Source organism: Alnus glutinosa, chromosome 6, assembly GCF_958979055.1.
Source record: "Alnus glutinosa chromosome 6, dhAlnGlut1.1, whole genome shotgun sequence".
Taxonomy (NCBI): domain Eukaryota; kingdom Viridiplantae; phylum Streptophyta; class Magnoliopsida; order Fagales; family Betulaceae; genus Alnus; species Alnus glutinosa.
In genome coordinates, this window is record NC_084891.1 from 700,437 (window position 1) to 726,550 (window position 26,114).

Genomic DNA, 26,114 nt, shown 5'->3' on the forward strand with positions numbered 1-26,114 from the left:
GCTTTTAAAATTTTGACAGCATGTAGCTAGCCATAATTAATTAGCGTTCAAATGCATCTTGTAAAGTTGACTTTGGTGCATGCAACCCATGTATATGATGATTCCATACCTGATGTTTCAACTCCTAAGAGTTGAATATACCAACTTCTTCTATAATTAAAAAAAAAAAAAAAAAAAAAAAAAAAAAAAACTTCTTAGGAGTACTATAAATATGAAACGTTAACACTTCAAAATTCATAGTGGAAATATGGCTTCAAGAAACAAAGTTGGTGTAATTTATCTTGTCATTTTGTGCAGTAAGCTCCTACTCTTCAATTTATGTCATCTCGATTTATCTCCTATTTTCTTTGTATAGCTTATACTTTTTTCTCGGTTGATTTTTACGTTTGATAATCTAGTGTCCATATATAGATAACATAACAATGGCAAGATTGATGTATAATGAATGCATGATATTCAACACATGCCTATGGAATCTATAATGCATGCATGATATCACACTCCACATATCGAGTGCAAACTTTTGCATGCAAAAAATTTCTAAGAAAATGTTGGCGTATTATAATTTTTACTACAACTCTTTACAAACTGATTTGTTAGTCCACGTGGCATTTTGATGAGTAGGTGTAATTCTACTAAACGTCAATCTAACAATTGTGAGCGCAAGAACAATATGCCCACTTTATCCATGCATGGCAAGTACAAGTGGGTATATGATCTGCCCATCTTCAGGCAATACGCAACTTAATCCACCCTGCAATTGCTGCTATGCTTCGAAGGGCTGCACTATTTACTATGCTTCTGGAACTTCAATGTGTACTGCTACTTGAAAGGATTGATGGACATGCGATGTTAAACATGTTTGCTAGTACTCAAATTTGGTTTTGCAAAATAAAGTTGTCTTTGTGTTGTTACATAGAGACAATGAATTGTATTGTCTTATTATCCTATTTGTATTTGTATTTCTATTGCCTACATTGCATTTGTACCTCTACAGTATCATGTCGTTTCATATATAGACCTTATTGTACGCTATCACTATGTGTGCGATCACTTTAATTCAATGAGTGTTCTTTTTGTTATCTCAATTTCTCTAACATTTCCCTTGTCTGTTGGATACTTTAACAAAAACTCTGGCTCAAGATTGTTTAAGCACAGTACTCTCCAACGAAGTTCTAACTTTATGAAATATGACACATATATATTATAGTAAGATATTAATTAAATAATTAAATTCACAATTTTTCATCAGTTTATGCGTTAAGAAAAAGTGGTAATTTAATATGGTATCCTAATAAAAGTTTTGAGTTTAAATCTTGTCACCGTGATTCTCCTCTTATTTAAATTAAAATCTCACGCGTTAATTTAACAATTAAAAACTTGAGTATGAAACATGAAACTTGTTAGAACTTAGAAATTCAGCAGTTTGGAAATATGAAAGAGTTGCAAATTCTTTGTCATACATATGACACAAGTTGAAGGTATCTTGAGTTCTGAATTACCAATATGATACTCTCAGCTTTCGTCTTATGCGCACACGACACATGACACAAGCCATACTCTAACTATAAGGTTTTAGTTTGTGACATGCGCCCTTGCACGCAAAACACAACCTGGGGTGCCGCACGTCCCAATTACTGTTGTGGTACCCCTATGCGTACAAGACACAGGGTGCAAGCCATACTCTAACTCAAGACATTAATTTGTGTCATGTACTTGTGTACATAGGACATAAGTCGAGATGCCATGAGTAGGGGTGTAAACGAACACGTACGCTGCTGGTCTAGGGGAGGCTTTCTTCACCCGCCTTTGTAGACTTTGTTACACGTATAGCTAACAAAAACTTTGTATCACTAAGGAGACAGATTTTGCTATGGTTTATTATTATTATTATTATTATTAAAAAATGATTAAGGAAATGATTACAAAAGAGGATCCTTCCCACTCCTCATCCGAAAGGAAAAAGGAGTGGACAATCTTATAAACAGAAAGGGGGTCGGCTCTCCTACAATAGACCCAAAACAAACTAAAACAGTGATAAAATAATTACAAATGATAGGAAATGGGTCAAACAAGTGACTCGGTCCTCTCAAGAGGCCGCTCAAGACGGTCATAGAAGCAAAAAGGGCATAGATTCAAGTGAACCTATCTGAACCCCCACTTGGGAACAACAACAACCATCGGAAGTAGGCTGAAGTGGTAGAAGCACTGTTAGAGTCCAAATTAAAGATCGTAGAAGGGAGAAGCACCAACGCAAATTCAATTACAAAAGTCTTCACATACATAGAAATCAAACCCGTGAAAATTAGGTAGACAATAACCCATAACACAAAAAGAGTAGCAAAAAACAAATAAAGCTGCGAAAATATACCACAAGAAATACAACAGGAAAGCAAGAAAAAAAAAAACAGTAACAGTCAGGACACGGACGTTGGAGAACCCTAATCGGCACGTGGGATCCACACGCTGGCACGTGGTGGTTGGATCAGGGTGTAGAGGGTGGCATTGGGAAGCTGGGTGGCCAGAGAGCATTGTGGATAGGCGCGTGTAGGGGTGAAACTGACAGAAGATAGTAGATCTAGTTTTTTCAAAACAAGATCTAAAAATCCAACCAATTTCAGGACGGAGGCGAGAGGCGCAACACAGCGGTGAACAAACAAAAGCGGTACGAATGCTGAGCAGAGAGTATGAAGAAGGCCGAAGCTCTTAGTTTGGTTGGAAAGCACACCAAAAAACACTGGAAAAAACAACAAAAGCAGGAAAAAAGAAACAGAGAAGAGTGATGAGAATGGAAAAAGATTCCATATCTCCTCCTCGGAGAAACCTCACAAAGGAATTGCACACTTCACCTCGCCGATGGGCCTTGGGTCTCTTGTAAATAAATTCATAATTGAATTGAAGGATTGGAGGGTCATGAGGGGACGATTCTAGTTATCCTTTTTGCAATTTCATGTTTGGAATTGCACTTGTGTTGACTAGTTATGATGTGATCTATTTTATAATTGATGGCTATAGAATAAAAATATTAGATTTTATTGACTATATATGTTCTTTTTAATATGGTAATTACCAATAAATAAATCCCTCAATGACTTATCAAAGCTTTTAGAGGGTCTGTGTGTGAGTGAAAGTGAGCTAGGCATTTTTATGTTTAAAGATATAAAAAAAAATTATTATTTTTTTTAAAAAAAATGATTTTTTTTTTTTTTTTTTTTTTTTTAATGTTTAAGTTTGGGCACCCTTAGTTTTTTTTTTCTATGTATTTTTGTTTTTATTTTTTAGTTTTAGTTTTCTTTTTAAAATAAAATTAATTTTATTTTATTAAGGGTATTTTCGTCATTAGGGGGGACATTGACATTTTTTTTTTTTTTTTTAATAATTTGGGGGGATATTGTCCAAATTGAAAATTTATAGAGAACATTGTCAATTGGATGGTAGTTTGAGGAAAATATACAGACTTAACCCTTATTTTTATTTTGTTGTCCGCATTGATCCCTCGAGATCCCAAAAAAGAAGTCACGGATGTTATAAGTTGTGTGCGTGAGCATATAGACATTCAAGGCTTTGGTATGTCTATTGTGTTTGTGTACATGTAAATGACACAAGTTGAAGGTATTACGCGTTCTTAATTACTAATATGGTACTCTCAGCTTGCGTCTTGTGCACACATGACACATGTCACAAGCCATACTCTAACTTTAAGGTTTCAGTTTGTGTCATGCACCCTTGCACACAGAACACAAGCTGGGGTGTCGACATGTCGAGCATCCCTAATTACTGATGTGGTACCCCCAGCTTGTGTTCTGTGCATACAAGACACAAGGTGCAAGCCATACTCTAATTCAAGATTTTAGTTTGTGTCCTGTACCTGTGTATATAGGATATAAACTAAGAAGCCATGAGTACAGGTGTAAACGAACATGAATGCTGCTGGTCTATACTCATATACATTATCACATTATTTAAAATTTTAAATTACATGTAACATCATATTTAAAAGATATGGCACATGTACTCAGCCAAATGCAATAAAATAAAAAGGGTTAAATATACTTTAGCACTATCAACTAACAACAATTTTTTATAAAGCACTACGAACTAACAAGTGTCATGTTTTGGCCTTTTAAACTACCAATTTGTTGCAACTTAGCCCCATCCGTTAGTCTTGACCGTTATGTTGGATGAAAAATCAAATTTGACCAAAATGTTCCAAAAATACCATTATTTTGATCATTGAAAAACTAAAATTACCCTTTGTCTTTTTTTTTACTAACAAAGAAATAAAAAAGGGCAATTTTGGTTTTTCAATAGTCAAAATAAGTGTGTATTTTCAAAAAAATTTGGTCAAATTTGATTTTTCATCCAACATAACGGTTAAAACTAATAGAATGGGCTAAATAATAACAGATTGAAAGTGTGAAGGGCCAAATCATGACATTTGTCAGTTCATGGTGCTTCATAAAAAATGACTGATGGTTTAATAGACTAAATAATATTTAACCCAAATAAAGACTTAACTATAAAATACTTACTCTTAATTTCATGTGAAATAGAGATAATCATATTCATACAATGTTACCCTAATTTCAACTGCACAAGCGCCTTGAGAATGCATTTTATAAAAATCATTCGATTAATCTTGAACAATCTGGATAAAATAGAAAACTAAAGAGAAAATAAAAATGGACGAGGAAAAGGATAATAAGACAAATAAAGCATATTAACATCTAGACACTTGGAGAAGCAAAAGAACCAGAAAAGTGATTAGCTGTGTTTGAAAATTATAATTCTTAATTATATAATTAAATGGACTAACTAACAAGTATATCAAATGAAATAGTACTCCAATCCGATTTCAATGAAAAAGAGCATTTGTTTTTAATATTCATCCATTGTTGCCTTCTAAAATATGCATATTGTAAAGTTGACTTTGGTGCATGCAAACCATGTATATCATCATTCCATACCTGATGTGACAACTCCTAAAAGTTGAATATACCAACTTCATTTAATAATAATAAAAAAAAAAAATCGAAGGATTACTATAAATATGAAACAGTAATGCCTTAAAATTTATAGAGGAAATATGGCTTCCAGAAACAAAGTTGGTGTAATGTATCTTCTCATTTGGTGTAATAAGCTCCTACTCCTCTTCAATTATTGTCATCTCGATTTATCTTTTCTTTTCTTTGTTTAGCTTATACTTTCTTTATCTCAATTGATTTTTATTTTTGATAATTGAGTGTCCATAGATAACATACATAACAATGAGAAGATCGATGTATAATGCATGCATGATATTCAACACACACCTATGGATGTATCTTGGAAAATGTTTGGTGTACTGTAACTTTCTTACAATTTCTTATGAATTGATGTGATAGCAACCCACGTGACACCTCCACGTCAGACATAATTAAATTTAATTGTTTGGTGGCTAACGTGATAAGTGTCATGTAAACTTACAAACTGACTTCGCAGTTCACGTGCAAAACATTTTCACATCAATCACAATCAAATTTAATTATTTAGTAGTTAACGTAGTAAGTGTCATATATTGACTTTGTTTAGCATACAGTAGTTTCTCAAATGTCTTGTTGTCTTGATTGTTTTGATGAGTAGGTGCAATTTTACTGAGCGTCAATCCAACAACTGTGAGCACAAAAACAACATGCCCACCATGCTATCCATATAGTGTAGGTGCGTATATGACCTGCCCATCTTCGGGCAGTAAGCAACTTAATCCGCTCTGCAATTGCTGCTATGCTCCGAAAGGCTGCACCATTTACTTTGCTTCTGGAACACCAATCTGTACTGCCACTTAAAGGGATCAATGGGATGCGATGTTGAAATTGTTTGCTAGTACTCACATTTGGTTTACAAAATAAATGTTGTTATATAGATACAATGAATTGTCTCGTATTATCAGCCTATTTGCATTTGTATTGCCTATATTGCATTTGTACCTCTATTGTCTACAGTATAATGTCGTTTCATATATAGACCCTTTAGCGGTTTGGTATCTTGTACGATAACGATTTGTAGCCTTTTGTACTCTATCTCTATGTGTACGAATTGCGATCACTTTAATTCAATGGGTGTTCTTTTATTTATTTTGTATCTTTTTGTTAACTCAATTTCTCTAACATTTCTCTAGTCTATTGGATACTTTAATTGTTTAAGCGCAATACTCTCCAACAAAATTTTAACTATATGAACACAAGCTGGGGTGTCATGCATCCCTAATTACTGATGTGACATCCCCAGCTTACGTCTGATGTGTACAAATTACTGATGTTGCATCTCCAATTTACGTCCTACGCGCACATAATACAAGATGCAAGTCATACTCTAACTTAAGGATTTGGTTTGTGTCATAAGTTTGTGCACACATGACTCAAGTTGGAGGTGCCATGTGTCCTCAATTAGTGATGTACGTCACACCCCAACTTACGTTCTGCTTGCGCGGGATACAAGACGCAAGCCATACACCATCTTAAGCTTGCTGAGGTAGGTGCCACAATATTGGTCGTTATGTTAGTTTGTAGAGGATTTTAGTAAAAATTGAAATACCCTTAGCAACATAACACTCCATAGTCCATACTGTATTCCAAAGCTAGTGATATCTTTGATTAGAGTGCCGCTAATGGTACTACAACTTCTTTACAAATTGGCGTAGTAATCTTCGTGCCATTTATCATGTTAGCCACTAAAAATCATAAAGGAGTTGTATAAAAACTGTAATATCCTGTGCATGTTCACTTCAACTAGAATTGATGATTTTTCCACCATATTTATTCCAAAAGATGAGTACACTAAAAAAAGCTTTACTGCCAATATGTTTGGGGGCCTCGATTTGAGTAATTCTATATGTCATACCCATGTCCTTCTTGTATTCCTCTAAAAATGATATGACTTTTAAAATCACCATTGAGCTTGTGATTGATCAAATGATAATTTTAAAAGCCACCTTAGTTTTAGAGGGACACAAGAGGGACACAAGAGGGACATGGGTATGACATCTAGAATTACTCCCTCAATCTGGTTACGATATTTTATTCATTGGAATTTCACTCAAATCAGTCCCTCACAATAACACCATTCGTTTTGAAGTGAAAAAAAATTAACTTTTTAATGTATTTATGTTGTAACCAAAATACCCTAGACGCTATTATAATCATCGTCCCTAATAAGTTTCGGAATTGGATACTCTCTATTTTATAGTTAAAATTTTATTTTGTTGCATTTAATAGTGTACATAGTACCACATCATTTAAAGATTTTAAACGAGGAAAACTTCACTTATAACCGCTGATCTTTCATTACTTTTGCAATCATACCTATAAACTTTCAAAAGTGTCAATTTAGAGCTATATGGCAACATAGGAAAATGATAAAACTACAATCCCATCACAACTTCCTCACAACCCCCACTCACAATGATGTGGGGCCCATGTGTGTGGGCCCCACACCATTGTGAGTGGGGTTGTGAGGGAGTTGTGCAAAAGAGTTGTGAGCCAATCATGTCCCGGCAACATATATGTAGGGCATTAATCTTTAAATTCAATTCAAACCATGAAATCAACCTTCTCCCTTTTTTAGTTTTTTATTATTTATTTTTATTTTTTGGTATTACTTGACCAAAGAGATTATTGAAACACACTCTTTACTAATGATTAGCGGAAACTCTATTCCGTTAAATTGTAGGAAAATTTCTCTGGTAAGCTTCGAATGGACTTTCTTGATCGTCTTGGGAAGGCCTTGTCGATCTATTGGTCTCAGGGAGGCTATATATATGTATATGTATATATATATATATATATATATATATATATATATATATATATATATATATATATATATATATATATATATATATATAAAATAATATTAGAAACTACATTTTTTATTTGATGATATGGTTTTGAAAATTAGCCTTAGTATCTGAAAGAAAACATAAACCTAAAAGAAATTAAAAATAAAGTGTGGAATAATAAAATAGGGACAAAAATTTTACGTGGTTGGGTTTATGATTTACGTCCACAGGATAAATTATAAAGCTCAAAGAGTTACATTATACTCTTATTGATTGATCGATGAGTATACAATACAAAAAGCTCTATTTATAGAGTTTACAGATGAAATATAATACTAATCAAATCCCTTAATTTAAGGTGATTCAATATCATCAAATCTTTAAATTCAAGGTAATCTAATCTTTATCAAATGCAATACAATTTTCATCGAATTCCTAACTTCACCGTAATCCAAAAATACTCTAACTATAAAATAATTTAAGGAGATAAATAATATTTAACTCAAATAAAAATTTAACTATAAAATAGTTACTCTTAGTTTCAAGTGAAATAGAGATGGTCATATTCACACAACATCACCCTTTTCAATTGCATATTGATTTTACTTATAACATTAATTTTATACAAATCGCAAACTAAAATCAAAGTCTTCTCAATTGGAATGCATCATCCAGAATTGATGAGGATATGCATAAGCGCCTCTTTCGGTATGCGTTTTATAAAAATCATTCCGCCATTGTTAGAGAAGCAAAAGAAATGGATGAGGAAAAGGATAATAAGACAAATAAAGCATATTAACATCTAGACTCTTAGAGATGCAAAAGAACCAAAAAAGTGATCATCAGCTGTTTGAAAATTATAATTCTTAATCACATAAATAGACTAACTAACAAGCATATCAAATGAAATAGTACTCCAATTTGATGTCAATGAAAAAGAGCATCTACTTTTTAAGTTGGAAATTATATCTAAGCAAATGAGGAACTTAATTGGTTATATTCCACCATTGTTGGCTTCTAAAATTTTGATAGCATATAGCCATAATTAATTAGTGTTCAAATGCAAGCTTGTAAAGTTGACTTTGGTGCATGCAACCCATGTATATGATGATTCCATACCTGATGTTACAACTCCTAAGAGTTGAATATACCAACTTCTTTTATAATTTAAAAAAATAAAAAATAAAAATCTTCTTAGGAGTACTATAAATACGAAACCTTAACCCTTCAAAATTCATAGAGGAAATATGGCTTCAGGAAACAAAGTTGGTGTAATGTATCTTCTCATTTTGTGCAGTAAGCTCCGGCCTACTCCTCTTCAATTTATGTCATCTCAGTTTATCTTCTATTTTCTTTGTTTAGCTTATACTTTTTTCTTGGTTGATTTTTACTTTTGATAATTAATCTAGTGTCCATATATAGATAACATAACAATGGCAAGATTGATGTATATATAATGCATGCATGATATTCAACACATACCTATATATGGAACTATCACACTCCACGGAGTGCAAACTTTTGCATGCAAAAATTTCAAAGAAAATGTTTGGCGTACTATAATTTTTACTACAACTCTTTACAAACTGACTTGTTAGTTTACGTGGCATTTTGATGAGTAGGTGTAATTCTACTAAGCATCAATCCAACAACTGTGAGCGCAAGAACAATATGCCCACTTTATCCATGCATGGCAAGTACAAGTGGGTATATGATCTGTCCATCTTCAGGCAGTACGCAACTTAATCCGCCCTGCAATTGCTGCTATGCTCCGAAGGGCTGCACCATTTACTATGCTTCTGGAACTTCAATGTGTACTGCCACTTGAAAGGATCGATGGACATGCGATGTTAAACATGTTTGCTAGTACTCACATTTGGTTTGCGAAATAAAGTTGTATGTGTGTGTTGTTACATATAGACAATGAATTGTATTGTCTTATCATCCTATTTGTATTTGTATTTCCTATATTGCATTTGTACCTCTACAATATCATGTCTTTCATATATATAGACCCTTTTGTACTCTATCACTATGTGTGCGATCACTTTAATTCAACGAGTGTTCTTTTTGCTTATTTTGTATCTTTTTGTTATTTCAATTTCTCTAACATTTCTCTTATATGTTGGATACTTTAACAAAAACTTTGGCTCAAGATTGTTTAAGCACAATACTCTCCAACAAACTTCTAACTTTATGAAATATGACACACACACACACACACACACACACACACACACACATATATATATATATATATATTATAGTAAGATATTAATTAAATAATTAAATTCACAATTTTTCATCAGTTTATGCTTTAAGAAAAAGTGGTAATTTAATATGATATCCTAATAAAAGTTTTGAATTTAAATCTTGTCTTCGTCATTCTCCTCTTATTTAATTAAAATCTCACACGTTAATTTAACAGTTAAAAACTTGAGTAAGAAATATGAAACTTGTTAGTACTTAGAAATTCAGCAGTTTGGAAATATGAAAGAGTTGCAAATTCTTTGTCATACATATGACACAAATTGAAGGTATCACGAGGTCTTAATTACTAATATGATACTCTCAACTTGCGTCTTGTGCACATACGACACATGACACGTATAAGCCATACTCTAACAATAAGGTTTTAGTTTGTGTCATGCGTCCTAGCTCACAAAACACAATCTGGGGTGCCGCACGTCCCCAATTACTGTTGTGGTACCTCTAGCTTGTGTCCTATGCGTACAAGACACAGGGTGCAAGCCATACTCTAACTCAAGACTTTAATTTGTGTCATGTACCTGTGTACATAGGACACAAGTTGTGATGCCTTGAGTGGGGGTGTAAATGAACACGTATGCTGCTAGTCTCGAGGAGGCTTTCTTCACACGCCATTGTAGACTTTGTTACATGTATAGCTAACAAATATCACTAAGGAGGCAGATTTTGCTATGGTTTATTATTATTATTATTAATTTTCTTTTTTTTAAAAAAATGAATTAGGAAAGAGTTACAAAAGATGATCATTCTCACTCCTCGTCCAAAAGAAAAAAGGAGTGGACAATCTTATAAACAAAAATGGGGTAGGCTCCCCTGCAATAGACCCAAAACAAACTAAAACACTAATGAAATAATTACAAATGATAGGAAATTGGTCAAACAAGTGACTCGGTTCTCTCAATAGGTCGCTTAAGGCAGTTACAGAAGCAAAAGGGGCACAAATTAAGGCGAACCTATCTGAACCCCCACTTGAAAATAACAAAGAGACAATAACCCACAACACAAAAAGAATAGCAAAAAACAAATAAAGTTACGAAAATACACCACAAGAAATATAGCAAGAAAGAAAAAATCCAGCAAACAACAGCAACAGCTTGGACACAGACGTCAGAGAACCCTAGCCGGTACGTGGGATCCACGCACTGGTGCATGGTGGTTGGATCAGGGTGTAGAGGGCGGCATTGGAAAGCTGGGTGGCCAGAGAGCATTGTGGACAGGCGTGTGTAGGGGTGAAATTGACAAAAGAGAGTAGATCTAGTTCTGAAAAAACTAGATCTAAAAACCCAACCAATTTCAGGAAGGAGGCGAGAGGCGCAGCACAATGGTGAATGAACAGAAGCAGTACAGATGCTGAGCAGTGAGTATAAAGGAGGCCGGAGCTCCTAGTCTGATTGGAAAGCACACCAAAAAACACCGAAAAAAACAACAAAAGCATGATAAAAGAAACAGAGAAGAGTGATAAGAATGGAGAAAGATTCCATATATATCTCCTCCCCGGAGAAACCTCACAAAGGAGGTGGCTACTCTCACAATGGAGATAGAAGAAAACCTAAGGTTTTTCGGTAGCTTTCTCTTTCAGCAAGAGTTGCTATGGTTGTTTGTTGCAAAAGCACATTTTCCTTATAATATTAAAATGTATAGATTTAATTGTGAGCATATATAAAATAATGCTAGAAATTAACTACATTTTTTAGTAATACTATTTAGTGGATTGTTATGCGATTGTCATACAATTTGATGATGTAAAATTGGAAATCAGCCATTGTATCAAAACTTGTTAAAAAAAAATTAAAAATGAATAGCTGATTTTTGAGGCCATGTCATCCCAATTGTATGACAGTCGTATAACAATCTACTAAATAGCATTACTTCAAATTTTTATCTTATAATGCTGACGCAATAGTCCCAATCAACCATCGGATCAATCCTTATGAAAAAAAAATAAAAAAAAATAAAGATTGATTAGGACTGCACATAAGCATTGTGATATAGTTTTAGAATAAATATGCAGTAGATACTCATATATATTATCACATTATTTAAAATTTTAAATGACATGTGACATCATATTTAAAATATATGGCACTATCACTATAAAAAATTCAAGATTTATGGACGATTTGAAATGGCAAAAAACCGTCTGGAACAAAGTCCAGACGGTTTAAAACCATCCTAAAATATGGGTCGGAAATTCGAGTTATGGACGGTTTGGGCAAACCGTCCAGAATTAGTTCTAAACGGTTTGGGACCAAACTGTCCAGAATTAATAATCTTCTTCTCTTTTTTTTTCCCTTATTTTTTTTTCCTGTCTCAATATATATATATATATATTAATATCATTAATTAATATTTCTTTTCTTTTCTTTTTTAATTATTTATTTATTTTCTAGATTTTTTTTTTTTTGGTTCTGTCTCGATTCATTTTCGTCAACGGTGCCGCCAGGTCGACGACAGAGGGGATGGAAATAGCGTTCCCACACTGATAGGGGTGTGCAGGACTCGCAAAAATCGACCCGCTCAGAGAAACCCGCCCCGCAAAAACACATAAACTTTCAATTCGGTTCTCGTTCCTATTCCCAGCAATCCGCAAGGTGCGGTGCGGTTTGCGGGTCGGCATTTCCGAAAATCTCGAGGACCCGCCCTACCCCGCACCGCACCATATAAATATTAAAAAAAAAAAAACCCAAAAGTTCTTACTTCTTAACCCTAGCGCCGCCCCTAATTGATTTTCTTTTCTCTTTTCTTCCAAGTTCCAGAGAGTTCCACACTTCCACCTCTACGCCGCACAGCCTCCCGGCCCTCCCTAGTCCCTTTTTCTCCTCTCTTCACACTGCTCCAACGCCGATCTTCGCCGTCGTGGGTATGATGTTTTGAAGGGAACCCGTGTGTTCGTCAATGTCTGGATGTTGCATAGAGACCCAAGGGTTTAGCCGGTCCTGGAAGAGTTTTTGCCGAAGAGGTTTCTGACTAGCCATGCAAATATCGATGCTTCAGCCTTCACCGTTTTAAGTTCACCTTGTTTGGGTCCGGTAGACGGTCATGCCCGGGCTTCATGCTTGCCTTGCAAATATCGCATCTGAAGAGTGAAGACTGACGCTAACTCGCTTGCTTCAGCCTTCAGGGATATGAGTGAACAACGCAGCTGAACCTGCCCTGCCCCATAAACCCGCGCCCCCAGCCTCGCACATACCCGCCCCGCCCATGCCTGCACCGCATGGATTTCACTACTTTTTAGCTGTTCACGGGTCCAATTTCCTCATCCCGCAGGAGTGCGGGGCGGGTTCAGAAAGGACGAAAAAACCGCTCTGATCCGCCCCATGGCCATACACACTGAGCCTTCTGTAGAAATCCTTCATAAACCCACGACCTACACATCATGAACCTACACATCAAGTATCCGGCCTTCTTGTTCTTTTTCTCAAAAGCATCAAGTATTCGGCCTACACATCAAACCAAAATTTTTTTACAAATCCTTCACAAATCAAACCCAAAAATTTTCACAACCCCTTATTTTAGCCGTGAATCATCACAATCAAAACTCAAAATGAACACAAAATGTAAATCAAACCTAAGAATTTCACTTACCCAAAAAAGAAAAAGGATCCGGCTGGATCTCTTCATGTATTCCTGCCAGAGATCTGGCCGAGTGTGGGTTTCGGCTGGAAACCCACTCACACCAGCGTGAGTTTGACAGATCCGACACTCCAACTCCTGCACTCTCTCCTGTAGTCTAGATCTTGCTGTTCCATCCAGATCCCGTCGCCGTCCAGATCCTGTTAGCGAATCTCTCTCTCTCTCTCTCTCTCTCTCTCTCTCTCTCTCTCTATGATCTCCCTCTCTCTCTCTCTCTCTCTCTCTCTCTCAGTGTTTCGGTCAAAAAAAAAAGAAAGAGAAAGAACGAAGAAGAAGGAAAGATGGGAGAAAAGATGAGAGAAAAAAAAAAAAAAAAGGGAGAAAGAATAAAGAGGCAGGATTGAGCGGAATATTTCTACATAAAAAAAAAAAAAAAAGTTGTAGACGAGGAAATGTAAATTTCCCGACGGTTTATTAATTTTTTTTACAGACGGTTCTAAAAAAGCCGTCTCTAACAATTTAATTCTAGACAGTTTTAGAAACCGTCTAGAAAAAAATTATCAATAATTCATCTTTGTTTTGTAGTGTATGTACTCAGCTAAATGCAATAAAATAAATACTCTCAGTTTCAAGTGAAATGGAGATGATTATATTCACACAACATGCAAGACCCTTTTTAGTTGCATATTGATTTTACTTTGTACGTAACATTAATTTTAGACAAATCGCAAACTAAAATTAATCGAAGTCTTCTCAATTGGAACGCATCATCCAGAACTGATGAGGATCTACATATATAATTAGTGCCTTGAGTATGCATTTTTTAAAAATCATTCCACCATTGTTAGAGAAGCAAAAGAAATGGATGAAGAAAAGGATAATAAGACAAATAAAGCATATTAACATCTAGCTAGACTCTTAGAGAAGCAAAAGAACCAGAAAAGTGATCATCAGCTGCTTGAAAATTATAATTCCTAATCACATAAATAGACTAACTAACAAGCATATCAAATGAAATAGTACTTCAATCCGATTTCAGTGAAAAAGAGCATCTGCTTTTAAGTTGGAAATTATTATATAAGCAAATGAGGAACTAAATTGGTTTGATTCCACCATTGTTGGCTTCTAAAATTTTGACAGCATGTAGCCATAATTAATTAGTGTTCAAATGCATCTTGTAAAGTTGACTTTGGTGCATGCAACCCATGTATATAATGATTCCATACGTGATGTTACAACTCCTAAGAGTTGAATATACCAACTTCTTTTATAATTAAAAAACAAAAAAAAAAAAACAAAAAATCTTCTTAGGAGTACTATAAATATGAAACCTTAACACTTCAAAATTCATAGAGGAAATATGGCTTCAGGAAACAAAGTTGGTGTAATATATCTTCTCATTTTGTCTAGTAAGCTCCTACTCCTCTTCAATTTATGTCATCTCGATTTATCTTCTCTTTTCTTTGTTTAGCTTATACTTTTTTCTCGGTTGATTTTTACTTTAGATAATCTAGTGTCCATATATAGATAACATAACAATGACAAGATTGATGTATAATGCATGCATGATGTTCAACACATACCTAAGGAACTATCACACTCCACGGAGTACAAACTTTTGCCAGCAAAAAATTTCTAAGAAAATGCTTGGCGTACTAATTAATATTTTTATTACAACTCTTTACAAACTGACGTGTTAGTCCACGTGACATTTTGACAAGTAGGTGCAGTTCTACTAAGTGTCAATCCAGCAACTGTAAGCGCAAGAACAATATGCCCACTTTATCCATGCATGGCGAGTATGAGTGGGTATATGATTTGCCCATCTTCGGGCAGTACGCAACTTAATCCGCCCTGCAATTGCTGCTATGCTCCGAAGGGCTGCACTATTTATCATGCTTCTGGAACTTCAATCTGTACTGCCACTTGAAGGGATCGATAGACATGGATGTTAAACATGTTTGCTAGTACTCGCATTTGGTTTGCAAAATAAAGTTGTCTGTGTTGTTACATAGAGACAATGAATTGTATTGCCTACATTGCATTTGTACCTTTACAATATCATGTCTTTTCATATATAGACTCTTTTGTACTCTATCACTATGTGTGCGATCACTTATATTCAATGAGTGTTCTTTTTGTTTATTTTGTATCTTTTTGTTATCTCAATTTCTCTCGTCTATTGGATACTTTAACAAAAACTTTGACTCAAGATTATTTAATTAAGCACAGTACTCTCCAACGAATTTCTAACTATATGAAATATGAAATATAAATTATATTAAGATATTAATTAAATTCACAATTTTCCATCGGTTTATGATTTAAGAAAAGATGGTAATTTAATATGATATCCTAATAAAAGCTTTGAGTTTAAATTTTGTTTCCGTCGTTCTCTTCTTATTTAAATTAAAATCTCACGCGTTAATTTAACAATTAAAAACTTGATCGAGTAAGAAATATGAAACTTGTTAGTACTTAGAAATTCAGCAGTTTGGAAATATGAAAGAGTTGCAAATTCTTTGTCATACATATGATTATTTCATAAAATACTCGTTAACAAGCCAGAAAATGAAAGAGAACGAAGAGGTACTAACGAAAATGGATGCTATATGAAAGTTGGGCGTGTAAATGTTTGAATAGATATGACCAGTTTTGAATTAAGGCATTGGCTTTAAATGAAATTGCTTATCAGCAACGTCGACTATCGTAGTTTGAGGGGTTTTGCAAGACGGAGGTGCCAGTTGTCTGTCCATCTTGACCGCTCCTGGACCGTGTGTTTGATATAGAAGTTTTTAGTTATTTTGGCTAATAAAATTTGGTGAAGTAACTAAGAATGCTCTAGGAACTACAATAACAATTATCCCATATGGCGCCAATTGTTAAAACATGACCTCACACCAAACGTCTGGTAGAAGAGACCTTCAAGAAAGACATAAAAGGTTAGGCCGGGTGGCTCGTAGAGAGTAGCAGCGGAAGCACCTTTCATGCTTAAGCTAGTAGGTGGATGAGGAAGTAAATTGGTAGAATGTAGGTAAAGAGAGTGAAAGTGAACGTACCTGCATGGGGAGTTATTACCTTCATTTATAGAATTATCGTTCCCATCTCTAATTGGCAAGTGGAGTCTTCTAATCACTGATTTGGAAATCACCGAAGGTAAGGGATCAATAAGAAAAGTTGATTATGAGGATATAAATTAATACAGAAGGCGGCAGATCCTTAATAAATTACTTTCCCTTTTTAAAATATGCATAATACCCCGAACAAAAAGGTGGTAAATTACAAAAGAGAAATCTAATAACATCTGTAAATAATAATCAAAGGAGAAAAAAAATACAAAATTCAAATAAATAAGTAATAGTATGTAAATAATTTTATGTTAGCTGCACAACAATTTTTTACAACAGGGCCTTTTGGCAATAACCCTAGAGAGAAAAAAGTCTTGAGAGCTTGGTTTTCTTCGGGAGGGGGTGGTTTTCTTGCCTCTCCCTCCCGGTGGTGATTTTCCTCTGACTCCTCGTGAGTCAGAGAGTTTTTGTTCCCCCTGAGTTGGTTCAGTGGGGTTAGTTTGTCTTCTAACCTTTAGGGTTGTGGAGCTTTTGTTCCTCCCGGCTAGATCCGGTGGAGGCTAGATTTTCCCCTAGCCTTTCTAGGCTATGGTGGATTTTATGTGTCGTTATTTGTTTGTTTTCTTTTATTTGGCAGGATTTCTCATCTCAAGTTGTCTTCTTTGGGGGATTGGTCGAGTGTTCGTGTCGTCGACGGGATGGTTTTTGGCCCGTTCTTTCACCTTGTTTTCTTTAGATTTTGGAAGCCAGATCTGCTCATCCTCGCCCAATTCTGACTGACACGCGCCACCCAGCCGCGTTATCCGTCGCCTTCCGCCCCAGCCGCAGCTAGATCCGGCCCTGTCGGTCGCCGGTGACCGGCGCGTTGTTCCCACATGCCAGTGGGCTCTCCGTTGTTTGGTGCGCGTGTGGGCCGCTTTTTTCAGGCCGATCTCGGCGGTTTTCGGTCGTCCGGCGTCGGTTCTCTATCTGGGTGGCACCGGTGTTGGCGCGTGTCCCTCACGCGCCGTCGTCTGGCTTCTTGGCCCTTTTCTTCCACTGCCGGCAGCTTGTTTTGAGGGGTCTCTGCTTTAGTGTCGTATGTTTTTTTCTCTTTGCTTGGGTCACAGTTTGCTTCTGTTGGGTTCAATTTTTACGGGAATATTTGGTGGCTAATTGCTAGATCTGGTCTCTTTTCTTTAGAAAGTGAGCGTTAATGTAAAAGAGGCTCAAATTACTTTCTTGTAAAAGTTGTATTTCTGCTTAGACAGCTGTTTTTTAAGCCAGATCCTTCTGGTTTAGAGAATGGGGGGTTTGTCCTTTATTTTCAAGTTGTAAGCCTTGGGTTATTCATCAATGATAGATTCCGTTTCTGTTCAAAAAAAAAAAAAGAAAGTACGTAAATAATTTTCTTAATTAAGGAGAACTAGTAATATAAATTGGGAAACAAACAATAGATCGAGACTCTAAAAGAGACAAAGACTTAAAAAAAAAAACAAAACAAAACAAAAAAAGCACTTAAAATATTAAGATTTAAGTGCACCATTCGATCGATTCATAAAACGATTGAAGAATGCCACGTCAAACCATAAGAAACCTTTGCCCATCGTTCTAATAGTCTACGTCAGCCATCGTTCTAATAATCTACGTCAGCAACCTTATCTGAAACTACTGTCATAACGGTATGTGAACCGTATTGTGACAAACTTCATGCAAAAATAATAAGTCCAAAAACTTAGAAAACAAGGGGTTGTTTTCAAAAAAGGCCCTATAAACCTTATAAACCTTATTCCTTTGTTCATCTTGCAGTCAAGAGAGAGAAAGTGAGAGAGAGGTCTCTGTACAATGATCAAACGGTGTAGTTTAGGAATTCAAAATTAGGGTTTTAAGTCAAATTACAGTTATCGCAAAGGCTTTAGATTTTGTTTTGTGTTTGTGCACACATCACACAAGCTGGGATGGGGGTGCCGTGCCACGCATCCCCAACTACGGGTGTGGAACCCCTATCTTGTGTCGTATGCCCACATGGCACAGGACGTAAGCTATACTTTAATTCAAGAATTTGATTTTTGTTTTGGTTCCTGTGCACACATGACAAAAGCTGGAAGTGCCACGCATTGCCAAATTAGATTGGTGTGGCAGCAACATTTTGCGTCCTATGTGCACAAGACGCAAGTTCCACTCTAACTCAAGGTTTTGGTTTGTGTCATGTGCCTGTGCACACATGACACAAGTTAAAGGTACAACGCGAACCGAATTACTGATGTGGCACCTCAGATTGCGACTTGTGCGCACATGACACATGACGCGAGCCATACTCTAAATCGAGGCCGATGATGTAAATTAAGTTGTTTAGTGGCAAATGAGGTAAATGCCATGTGGACCGCCATATCAGTTCGTAAGGGACTTATAGTAAAAGTTGTAATATCCGTACCAGCAATCCATAATGATTTCTAAGGACAGTTATAATTTTTACTAGAGTGTTGTTAGAGGTACATACTACAACTTTTACTGCAAGTCTCTTATAAATTAACGTAATAGTCTATATGATCGACATGACAGTACCACGTGAATTGCCTCATCACCCCCATCAATTTATAAGGAAGTTGCCCTTTTGACTAGGATAGTAGGATTCATGGTTTTAATTTCGACCATATTTCTTCCTGTACGTAATGAGTACACTAGCTAGCGATGAAAAGAATTTACTGCCAATATGTTTTGGGGCCTCAATCACAGACCAGAGATTGAGTCAATCTGGTCACTAAATTTTATTTATTTGAACTTCACTCTTTCACAAATTTGGTTGGAATTTTTTTTTTTTTTTTTTTTTTCGCCGTAACCAAAATACAAATACACTAGACGATATTAGGAAACGATGGAAAAACGATATTAATTAATGATACATATAAGAAGAGATGTGTACAAGAAATATATATATATATATATATATATATAATATTAGGAACCCACAAGTTCATTTGTTAATTGCTCATTCCCGAAATCACTAGGGAGTTGGCATCCCGTCGGGGCTAACAACATTGGGGGAAAAAAAAAACCTTTTTATAAAGTATCATGCGTTTTATAAAAATTATTCAATGAATCTTGAAGAGTGTAGATAGAATAGAAAAATAAAGAGAAAATAAAAAAGGATGAGGAAAAAGATAATAAGACAAATAAAGCATATTAAGATCTAGACTACTTTTAGCTAGAGAAGCAAAAGAACGACAAGAAAAGTGATCACCAGTTTGAAAATTTAGAATCCTAATCACATAAATAGACTAACTAACAAGTATATCAAATAGAATAATCAAATCCCATTTCAATGAAAAAGAGCATCTGCTTTTAAGTTGGAAATTTTTATTATCTGAGCAAATGAGGAACTTGGTTATATTCCGCCATTTGTTGGCTTCTAAAATGTTGACCGCAGCCATAATTAACTAGTGTTCAAATGCATCTTGTAAAGTTGACTTTGGTGCATGCAAACCATGTTATGATGATTCCATACCTGGCCTGATGTTTCAACTGCTAAGAGTATATATATATAGTTGAATATACCAAATTCCAAAAAAAAAACAAAAACCCTTCAAAGGAGTAGTATAAATACAAAACGTTAACGCCTAAAAATTGATAGAGGAAATATGGCTTCAGGAAACAAAATTGGTTTAATATATCTTCTCATTTTGTGTTGTAAGTTCCTACTCCTTTTCAATATATTGTTATGATCTCGAATTACCTTCTCTTTTGTTTGGTTTAGCTTTTACGTTTTTTTTTTTTCTTGTTTTTTTTTCCCCTGTTGATTTTAATGTTTTTGATGGACACATACAAATATGTGTCCATGGATAACAATGACAAGATGTATCATTTAATATTTATATCCATGATATTTGACACATAACTACAAATGTATCACACTCCACGAATTGAATGCAAACTTTTGCATGAAAAATTCTAGGAAACAATTTGGTATATTATAATTTTTATTGCAATATTTTACAAACTGATCGATGTAGTTGTTTACGTGGCATTTTGATGAGTAGGTGCAATTCTACTGAGCGTCAATTCAGCAACTGTGAGGGCAAAAATAGCATGCCCTAGCTATGCATGCATAGCAAATGAAGGTGGGTACATGACCTGCCTGTCTTCGGGCACTCAGAAACTTAATTCGCCCTGCAATTGTTGCTATGCTCCACAGGGCTGTACCATTTATTATGCTTCTGGAGCTTCAATGTGTACTGCCACTGCCACTGGGGCTTGAAGGGATGGACATGCGATATCTGTTAAACATGGTTGCTAGTACTCACATTTGGTTTGCAACATAAAGGTGTCTATGTGTTGTAACATAGAGACAATGAATTGTACTTGTCGTACTATTGTATTGTATTTGTATTGCTTATATTAATTGCACTTGTATTTCTACAGTATCATGTCGTTTTAGTGAGTTGCCAAATTGTGCAATAAAGATTTAGCCCTTTGTGCTTTATGATTGCAATCACGTAAATTCAATGAATGTTCTTTTGTTTATTTTGGATCTTTTTGTTATCTCAATTTCTCCAACATTTCTCTAGCTAGTCTGGTGGACACTTCAACAAAAACTCTAGCTTGCTCGAGATTGTTTAAGCAAATTTCGATAAATCCCAAACAAGTGAGACTCGACACGTAAAATATTTAATTGAAATGAGAGATAAACTGTACGTGGAGTTTGGGTTCAAACTTAAAACTCCTATTATATAATACCATATTAAATCACTAATTATCCCAAAAGTTTAAATTGATAAAAAAATAATAAATTTAATTATTTAATTAATATTTTAACACAACAAATGTGAAAACGACTATGCTTGTAATTAAAGCATGATTGAAAATCCCTACCTAGGTTGATTTCAAGAAGAATCAGTTGGTTAGACACCATAATTAAATTTGTACGATCTAACGTAACATTCCTATGATTGGTTAGGATTCCTAAACAAGTTAATTAAACAACCCACAAATCCCTTTTTTTTTCTTTTTTCTTTTTTAGAAATCACCACGGAGTTGGCTTCCCGTGAGGGCTAGTTAATAACATTGGGAAAAATAAACTAGCTTTTTATACAAATCATTCAACGAATCTCAACTCTCAACGAGTCAAGATAAAATAAAAAACAAAATACAGAAAGGTAAGAAAAAATATAAAATAAGACAAAATAAAATCATATAAACTAGAACTTTCATTGATAGGCCATGCACGCTCAAATTAATGGAAGAATATATATCAAAGCAGAAAACTTTTGGGGGGACAAAAAATTAATTTTGGGGAATTATTATCTAAGGAAATTAGGAACTTGACTTCTAAGGTCCATTTAGTAATTTTCATTATTTTTTTCTTTACACTATTCTCCTCCCGTAAGATATGCATGTCGATCTTCTCCAATTGGCTAGCTGTACGTTTATGTTTAATATTGAAGCCACACTTGACTTTGGTGCATGCATCCTTCCATATGCACCTAGATGTTGCAGCTGATAATGTTGAATGCATGTGCCAACTTTAATTTTTTATTCCAAGGATTACTACTATAAATATATGCAATATTGTTAACACCTTAAAATTGGTATAGAGAGGAAATATGGCTTGCAACAAAGTTGGTGTATTACATGTTTTCCTTTTGTGTGGTAATCAAGCTCCTCCGGCCACTCCTCTTCAATTATCTTCTAGCTCTTCTGTTTGTTTCGTTTGTGCTTCTTCTTTTTTTTCCATTTATTTTTGTGTTTTTTTATTTATGATAATCTAATATATATAAAAAAGTGAAAATAATTTTCAGTATTTTATGTTTTGGGTTAGTTAACATTTTTGTTTTCTTGAGTAGGTGCAATTCTACTGAGCGTCAATCCAGAAACTATGTTCGCAAAAGCATGCCCACAATTTTGCTATTCGGATGTAGCGTATATGACCTGCCCATCTTCAGGCAGTGAACACCTTGCTCCTGCCTGCAATTGTTGCTTAGCTGGAGAGGGCTGCACCCTTTATTCTGCTGATGGAACTTCAATCTGTACTGCTACTTGAGAAGGGGGGGGGAAGGGTGGGGGGGGGGGGGTGGTGGGTGTGTTAACATGTGATGTTAAATATGTTAACATAAAGTTGATGATAATAAGATCTAAAAAAATAAAACAATAGACTTTATTGTCTTTATATATGTTATGTTAATGTAATATATATATATATATATATATATATATATATATATATATATATGTTTGTTCGAATATTATTTATGAAAATACAATGGATTCATTGTATCATATATAATTGATTTTGTGTAATACAGTGATTTATAGTGGTTTCGTATATTACTGTAATTGTTTTTTTTTTTTTTTTTTGGATGAATTAATACCTTTTATAACCAAACAAATCAAAAGAATACACTCCAGCAGAGCTGGAACCCTTTAGCTATATTCAATAGCTACAAAAACTCCAAATGAACAACAAACAGAATTACAAGGAAAATAATTGTTGTAAGTTCCATTTCCTGACTAGCATCCGGCTATGAACAATCCTCTTAGCCGAGCATCTAGCAATCAATCTAGATCTAACCTCCCATTTCACTTGCTGAACTAAAATCTCCTCTGAACGAGGAGTATTACCATGCAACAAGTCATTTCGGTGTCTCCAAAGGTGATATATAGTAACCCCCAAACAGAGCCTACAAATGGTAGCATGCAAACTCTTTCCCTTCAAATGAACTTCACTCCATCTACCAATATCTTCCCAATCCACAGGAGGATCAAAAATCAAGCATTCAGCCATAATACTCCTCCAAACACGCCGGCTGAAACTACACCTGAAAAAGAGGTGGTCTTGATTTTCCTGACAAGCGAAACAAAAGAGACACAAGGTAGGACCCGTGTAACCCCAAGTACACATCTTTTCCTTGGTAATAAGAGCATCCCTAAACACCAACCAAAGAATAAAAGAATGCTTAGGGATAGCCAAAGGAAACCAGACAAACTGATACCATTAAACCTCTGGCAATCTTTGTCGAAGGTGATCCCAGGTCTGAGCACAAGAGTACTTTCCAGTTGAAGACCTCCAAACAGGAAGATCCTCTCGGCCAATATGGATTTCAGGAAGCCTACTTTGTACATGAACCAAACTGTCCGATCTGGCACTAGGCCAATACCAAGCTCCTTCCTGAATAATGGAAGACACCTTAGGGCCAATTGCACTGCCAGCATCATAAATCATCCTATAGCCATACTTATCAAAGAGACAACCCTCAGGATGCCACACATCATACCACAGAAAAATCTTTCGGCCATCTCCAACTTTGAAGCTAAGAAATTGCTTAGCTATACTTCTAAGTTTCAACAATTTCCTCCAACTCCAAGAGCAATTATGGGGGATGGATACTTGCCAAAAACTTCTCCCCTTCAACAAATTATTTTCAATCCACGCCACCCATAAAGATCCGGATCTAGCAAAGAGAGTCCAGACATGGTGAAGCATGGAAGCTTGGTTCCAAATATCAAGCTTCTTAATACCTAAACCACCTTCCTTCTTGGGAACACACACCTTGTCCCAATTAAGCCACTTTAGCTTTGGCTTTAGCATCCTTCCCACACCAAAGAAACCTATTAAGCTTTTGTTCCAGCAGCTTAACAGTTTTTTTAGGAAGGATACTTACGTACTGTAATTGTCTCATTATTATTTTTATTTTTTAATTTTTTGCAAAATTTAGTCGTGATTTGAGATTATAAAATATTATACTCGAAGGAGATGCGATGCAGATAATGAATGTTATGAAGGCTCGGGATAGAAATTGGAGTAATTGGAACAACTTGTGAATGATATTAGAGATGGTTTGAACACTTTGCAAGATTGGCAAATCTGCCATGAAAGAAGGGAGGCTGGCGTTGTAGGTCATTGTCTCTAGACAACGTAGTAGTACATAAGGTTATTGATCAAGTCTAGATAGAAGAGACAACTAGCTATATCGCCGACCGTGTATTACTATTTACTAGATCGAGCAAAATGTGAAACCCTAAACCCAGGGCATGCGTTAACATTCTCATATCGAGAATTTTAATAAGATTTAACAAAAAATTTTAAAAAATAAATTAAAAGATAAATACTCTAAATTGACACTTTAATTTTTTAAAATTTAGGTTAATTTTTTTAAAAGTGATGAAAGATCAAGGGTTATAAATGAAATTTTTTTATAAATTTATTAATTAATAATAAATTTAAAAATATATCAATGCAAAAAAATTGACTACATACCCGAAACATTTTTAAGAAAAGAATATATATATATATATATATATATATATATATATATATATATATATATATATATATATATATATATATATTCTTTGTAGTAAGGCATTGCTTGTTATTGAAGATTGTGTGAATCTACCAAATTGATCGAGGCTAAAAAAATACTATCCTGCCAATAAATTGTAAGATGCCTAATTGATAGGAAGGGGATTCTGTTTTTCCTTAATACAATGACTTTTTGGTTAATCTCGATTGGTAAATAATGTTTTTATGGATAAGTACTGGGGGGTCTACGCTGCCTCAAAACTGTACAAGCAAGTTTGCAAGTCTTTGATGCATTTGGATCCTCTAGCTCCAGTTTCAAATGAAGAGAAGAGGAGCATGTTAGGTTAAGTGGAATAGTAAAATTATCTTAAAAAAATGAAAAAGATAATTTTATTCGTATTTTTATACTAATTAGCTCCTCTCTAGTTCAAATGAACAAGAGATGATCGTTGTCCATCTTTGATAGCTTGCCTTTCGGAAACTAATAATTTACCAATTTTCCTGCCCACAATTAAGTCAAAGCTCTTTTTTTCTTTTCTTTTTGTCTAATTACAAATCAAAGCTCTTGAATACTCCTAAGAACAATTCAAGAAACCAATGGATAATACAAAGAGTTGAGATTAATTAGGTGATAGACCTTTTCAATTTGTCTAGCTTTTGCGTGGACCTTAATTACCAAAGTGATGTTTAAGTTAAAGAAATATATAAAACCCATATTTTTTCAGGGATTAATTTATTAGGATATGTTTAAGTTAAGTGTGATCAATAACACCTTTTTTTTTTCCTAAATAAATCGGGAAATTGGTTACAAGGGAGTGATCAATAACACCTTGTTCACACATATAACTGTCTTTGTTCAGTTTGTTGAGTTTAACTTTCTGGAGCAGATCGAACTCGTGCGTCATAGAAAATCAAATCCAATTTCAATGAAGATCGAGGAGCATATATATATATATTATATTGCTCTTAAGTTTGAAATTATTATCTAAGGAAATTCGGAACTTGATTATATATTATATAATTCCGCCACTAGTGTTGACTTCTAAGGTCCATTTAGTAATTTTTCCTTCTTTTTTTTTTTTTTTTTTATTTGTTCACACTATTCTCAATATCC

The 26,114-nt window shown here is 34.8% G+C and overlaps 1 protein-coding gene and 5 long non-coding RNA genes across 6 annotated transcripts; all 6 read left to right on the top strand.

Moving 5' to 3' along the window:
- The first annotated feature begins 204 nt into the window (after positions 1-204).
- Positions 205-1,082, top strand: LOC133870290 (uncharacterized). The gene is made up of 2 exons (XR_009900685.1): positions 205-296; positions 625-1,082. It is a non-coding gene; the product is annotated as an uncharacterized LOC133870290 (long non-coding RNA).
- Positions 1,083-4,997: 3,915 nt separating this feature from the next.
- On the top strand, positions 4,998-6,109 carry LOC133871878 (uncharacterized). Its single transcript, XR_009900896.1, has 2 exons — positions 4,998-5,132; positions 5,623-6,109. It is a non-coding gene; the product is annotated as an uncharacterized LOC133871878 (long non-coding RNA).
- A 2,885-nt stretch (positions 6,110-8,994) lies between these two features.
- On the top strand, positions 8,995-9,893 carry LOC133871368 (uncharacterized). Its single transcript, XR_009900849.1, has 2 exons — positions 8,995-9,112; positions 9,439-9,893. It is a non-coding gene; the product is annotated as an uncharacterized LOC133871368 (long non-coding RNA).
- A 5,090-nt stretch (positions 9,894-14,983) lies between these two features.
- LOC133871832 (uncharacterized) lies at positions 14,984-15,802 on the top strand. The gene is made up of 2 exons (XR_009900881.1): positions 14,984-15,066; positions 15,382-15,802. It is a non-coding gene; the product is annotated as an uncharacterized LOC133871832 (long non-coding RNA).
- Positions 15,803-20,275: 4,473 nt separating this feature from the next.
- On the top strand, positions 20,276-21,225 carry LOC133871728 (uncharacterized). The gene is made up of 2 exons (XR_009900865.1): positions 20,276-20,391; positions 20,742-21,225. It is a non-coding gene; the product is annotated as an uncharacterized LOC133871728 (long non-coding RNA).
- A 1,071-nt stretch (positions 21,226-22,296) lies between these two features.
- On the top strand, positions 22,297-22,750 carry LOC133871221 (proteinase inhibitor PSI-1.2-like). Its single transcript, XM_062308619.1, has 2 exons — positions 22,297-22,350; positions 22,545-22,750. Exons 1-2 carry the CDS (start codon positions 22,305-22,307, stop codon positions 22,739-22,741), a joined length of 243 nt encoding a protein of 80 aa, XP_062164603.1. The 5' UTR covers positions 22,297-22,304; the 3' UTR covers positions 22,742-22,750.
- Positions 22,751-26,114: the final 3,364 nt, after the last annotated feature.